The sequence below is a fragment of the Mustela nigripes genome, chromosome 2 (assembly GCF_022355385.1).
Source record: "Mustela nigripes isolate SB6536 chromosome 2, MUSNIG.SB6536, whole genome shotgun sequence".
NCBI lineage: Eukaryota > Metazoa > Chordata > Mammalia > Carnivora > Mustelidae > Mustela > Mustela nigripes.
In genome coordinates this window covers 150,839,839-150,844,963 of record NC_081558.1, presented here as the reverse complement: position 1 = coordinate 150,844,963, position 5,125 = coordinate 150,839,839, and the positions used below count along the sequence as shown (strand labels likewise).

The window sequence follows — 5,125 nt, the reverse complement described above, 5'->3', positions numbered from 1 at the left end:
CATGGCTTCTGTTTAACATGATGGCTTAAACCTACATATCTGACCTCCAATTCCTCTCAAGATTCCATTAAAATAAAAACATTAAAAAGGTTTATGCAGAGAGACAATGCTAAGAGAGCAAACAGGCTCAGACCAGGTTTTAACAAATGTTTTTAATATGAACAGTGAGTGGGTTGATGGCACATGGCTAAACAGAGGAGAAAACTGATACTTCACTCCCTGCTCAGGTGACATGCCTTTGTTCAAACTCTGGCAGGCAGAGATTCTATGGTAAAGCCTTGAAAATTAGAGGCACCTCCAAAGACTGGGATGCCAGATGGGGTTGAACACAAGATTGGTTTAAAGTCTTTGTTTTTTTTTTTTTTTTAACAATTTTTATTTATTTGTCGGAGAGTGAGAGAGAGCATAATCAGGGGGAACAGCAGAAACATAAGAAGCAGGTTCCCCACTGAGCAAGCACCCTGATGCAGGGCTCAATCCCAGGACGCTGGGACCACGACCTGAGCTGAAGGCAGACACTTAACTGACTGAGCCATCCAGGCGTCCCTGGCTCAAAGTCTTTATAAGGATCCCCAATCCCTTCCTCTAGCCAGATCACCACCCCTCCCTAACCAGGCAGAAGGTAAAAGGTTTATTCACAAAGAGACTGAACCAGAAGAGTGCTTTCTTTGCAAATATATATCACATACAGCTGAGTAGGGTAAGACCACGGAGTGGTACTGAAAATAGGAACAACCAAAAACCAACCAAAGATCTAACATGTAAGAAAAGACCAAAATAAAGAAAACAAAGGAATGCCTAGAAAACAGTGACTATGTGGGGAGCATGAGGGTGACAAGGTCTGATATGAAAAAAGGGTCTACTACTTCCCAGTGAGATATCAGAAACAGACTTAACAAAATCCATTCCCCTTCTATCAAATAATGTGTTTTTTCTATGCAAGACTTTGGTGACCACAGATAAATGCCTCAACTGCAATAAACGCTTCCTGATCCCAGAAAAACTCAATATGGGTACCACTGCATCAAACCTACAAACCTTCAGACTTGGAGGTGGCACTACAGGGTCACTCCCCTAACTCCACCAGCTTGGAGAACTCACTCTCCCCAAAAAATGTCATAATAGTAAAATCTCCTCCTGTCTTGAGGGAAGACGAAATGGAAATTAGACAAGAAGATAACCAAAGCCAAGATTTGTTTTGCTGATTACAAACAAAACAAAAGACAGCAAACAACCAGAATTTTTCAATACTGTCCAGAAGGGTACACAGTAGTGCAGATTATACTGTCTTCTTTGGACTGGCCTTTCTGTCCTTTCTTCCAACAAAGACATTATTAGTCTTTACGGTTTCTCACATAGTGTGATGTTCCAATGGGGAACATGATAAACTTTCTCCTTAAAACTAGAAACATCAAACATTGACATGTGGATTTTCAAATCTGAATACTATTCTAGTATATGACACCAATATTTAAGAATCCATTCAAAGACTTTTTAAAAAATACAAATTAATGGCGCCTGGGTGGCTCAGTCATTAAGCATCTGCCTTCAGCTCAGGTCATGATCCCAGGGTCCTGGGATTGAGCCCTGCGTCATGCTGCCTGCTGGGCCGGAAGGCTGCTTCTCCCTCTTCTGCTCCCCCTGCTTGTGTTCCCTCTCTTACTGTGTCTCTCTCTGTCAAAAAAATAAAATCTTTAAAAAATATACAAATTATAAAAAAAAGAAACAAAAAAACAAATCATAGAAAAAGCCTAAAAACGTTTCTCTGCTGTTAAAAAATGAATGCCACAAGAAATAAAACCGGTCTTCTGAGAGACCTAGTACCAGCTTTCTAACACAAAGCGTTCGTGTTTGGGATTCCAATTTTAATTAAAAGACCAATTTAGCCTATTATGTTGTTTTTTAAAAAATATTTTTATTTATTTGACAGAGAGAGACAGCGAGAGAGGAAATACAAACAGAAGGAGTGGGAGAAGGAGAAAACGGGCTTCTGGCTGAGCAGGAAGACCAATGCGGAACTTGATCCCAGGACTCCGGAATCATGACCTGAGCCAGAAGGCAGATGCTTAACAACTGAGCCACCCAGGCACCCCCCGCCTATTGTGTTCTTATCTCTAAGGGTGATCTCTTCACTTTTTCTTTCCCTGTTTCTCTTAGAAGCTATATATGTAGCAGTATCAGTTAAATCCTATAGTAAGACGTTCTGGGTTTCTATTGTATCTAGCCTTATCATCATATTAGCAGAGGTGTGATTTTCGCTAGAGAAAATCTATGCCCTATCAGTCTCACGAAGCAAACTAAATTCCTAACACCTTGATTAAATGAAATCAATGACTTATTTTGTACCCAGGAGGTAATAAACTAGGTGCTAAGTAGCAATGTAGGCCAATAAGACCCTCTTTCTCAAAGAACTCCAGCTATCTGAAGTAAATGACCAATTTCCGATTGTTCTTTTCTAATTTGTTATGGACCAACAATTTTTAAGACATAAAACAATTTTCTAGGAAAAAATTACATACAAAAAAAATCCCAAAAGTTTTGTTAGTAAGATCGTAGCCATGTTATGGGTGGCTCAGTAGGTTAAGTATCTGCCTTTGGCTCAGGTCATGATCCCAGGGTCCTGCGATGGAGTCCTGCATTGGGCTCCTTGCTCAGCAGGGAGCCTGCTTCTCCCTTTGCCTCTGCCTGCTGCTCCCCCTGCTTATGCTCTCTGACAAATAAATAAATACAATATTTAAAAAAAGAAAAAAGCACTGCTATGAACTCTTACTAGCAGCTGGAGAGCCACTGCTACAAACTCCTTAACCTAAGTGTTTCACCCTTTGAGGGCAGGGAGTTTTTATATTTTTATTAACTCGTGTATCTTTCCAGACACTTCACCGTTGAGAGTTTGAGCAAACCATTCTAGTCTTCTGTTACTCACCAATAGTCTTGATCCATCTTTAAGATTCCTACCTGATTTCTAAAAAACTAATCATTTGCCCCAAATTCTTCAGCAACGGAAACTTTGTATTTTTCTCACAATCCATGTCTCCCTTTTGGTTCCAAATATTTCAATTTAAAAAATCACTGCCTAAAACAAAAGTATTTTGTGTCTAGAATTATGAGGAAGACGGTGTGGAAAGTATCACTGTGTTGTGATAAAGACATAAAAAGATAAGAGGCATACAGTCGCTGAAGCACAGTGTTCTTTCAGGTTGGGGGAGTGATGGCGTGTGTAGGATGGGTGGACAGTGTTTCTGCACAGGTAGCAGAGAAGGGCCCAGGAAGCTGCTTGGTCCCAGCTTACTGTTCTGGTCCAGAAAGCAGAATGAAATGAAACTCCCCCATTTTCTCAAAGCAGTCACTTGGCTAGATCTGCATCTGGGCAAGTAATACGGTTGAAAAAACACTATTAAGGGGATGGGAAGAAGGGTGAGAACTGAGCAAACAGGAGAGTCCAGTGCTGCGGGGAATGGTTTAGGTAACTAATGACTCCGAATACTAACATAAAAAGATGTTGATACTGGAACGAAGGGTAAGAACACCACATCAAATCAACATTATTTTGGTGCGCTGGAAGAAATCAACACTTCATTAAAATAAGAACAGAAGAGCACCAATATTTTGGTTGCTTTACTAATAACAAGTAAGGATTTGGTAGGTGTCTCAAAGCAGAAAAAAAAAGGCATTTTTATCAATGCTCAAAGATGAAAAAGAGAAAAGTAATGACAATACAGCCTTCAAAACTTGTCCAATTCCTCCCATATCCATGAAAATCAGTCGCTCAGGTGAGAAACCAGCACTCTAAGAAGCAGTTAATAATGATAACTGAAGAATGGACAACAAATTCTATCAAGATCTGAAAATTTTAAATGTAAATAAAGACGGGGCTGCAAGTCTACCGAGGAAGTAGGAAAAACCTAGCAAGTCACAAAGCACCTGCTGGTTGGATACGCGCGGAGTGCTCTGCCCTACCCTGCGAGTTTCCGCACTCCCACCCAGGAAAAGCGAATCCTTAGGTGAGAAATGCGAGCGAAGGACCCCTGGTCCCGAACCGGGCCCCTCCTGCCCTCAGCCGGGACGGGAAGGGCGCGCGGGTGTCAGCCCTACCCGGGGAGGTGGTTCAGAGATCTGGCCGCTCCCCTCCCTCCGCTCAGGACCGAGGGCCCGCGGGGGCTGCAGGTGGCTACAACCTGGCCAGACGCCGAGGACCCGCCCGCTCGCCTCCAGTGACTAGATCCCGGGCGCTCCGTGCGACCCCGACCCGCGCCCCCTACGCTCGCTCCCCGGTCACCTTCTGCGCGCTGGAGCCGCGGATCAGCGTCGCGTGGTCATAGACGTGGCAGCGGATCACCGTGCTGCCCACGTCCAGCCCTAACACGAAGCCTGCGGGACACGGGCCCGCCGCGCTCTGCTCCTGGACCGCATGCGACCCCAACATCCCGACCCCGCAAGCCTCTCCGCAACAACCGGCAGCCGAGAGGGCGCGTTTATACAAGTCCGCACCTCAGGGGCCGAGCGCGCCCCGCGGGGCCGCCGCCCCCGGCCCGCCCCTCCGCGAGATCCGGGAAGCGGCCCCGCCCCTGCCGCTGGCCCCGCCCCTACGCCGTGACATCACTGCTGCGTAGACACCCTTGCGCGGCGCTTGCTAGGACCTGGCGGCGGTGTGGGGCGCTCGGAGGGGAGCGAGTTCCCGGAGGCGGGGCCCGTGTTTCTTTTCAACCGTAGTTACATTTCATGAATATCTATTAAGAAAATTAAAATGACCTGAAAAGAAATTAGAAATGCAGCCTGAAGTATATATTAATAAACAGAGCGCTCCCCCCAAGTCTTCTCTCTCGTGAAAACCTGGTAAAATGTGCACATATAACACACATCAGTAAATACTTTAAATGCAATAATATACGCAGTAAGACCCTCCCCAGCCCTCTTGTGGGGAAAAAGGGACAAAGCGTAGGGTGGCCTCTTTTAACATCAAGCTCCCGCCACGCCATCTCCACCTCCACCCAGCGGTTACTTTTTCAGCCAGGAAGAGCTGAAAAGAGACCTATGAAAAGAGTAGAAAAGAGGCCTATGGCAATTTCGAGATTCCCGTAGTTTCAATCCGCCTGCCCAGAGCCAAGGGGACTTCTTAGGGGGTGGT

General features: G+C 45.2%; 1 protein-coding gene across 3 annotated transcripts in view; it reads right to left on the bottom strand.

Moving 5' to 3' along the window:
* GK5 (glycerol kinase 5) overlaps positions 1–4,555 on the bottom strand; it is an 87,638-nt gene extending 83,083 nt beyond the window's left edge. The window contains exon 1 of one of the 3 annotated variants that reach the window (XM_059391817.1): positions 4,277–4,555. In XM_059391817.1, coding sequence (XP_059247800.1) covers positions 4,277–4,423 — 147 coding nt within the window. In that variant the 5' untranslated portion in view covers positions 4,424–4,555. The remainder of the gene's footprint in view (positions 1–4,276) is intronic. The other 2 variants (XM_059391818.1, XM_059391819.1) reach the window with 2 other exon arrangements.
* Positions 4,556–5,125: the final 570 nt, after the last annotated feature.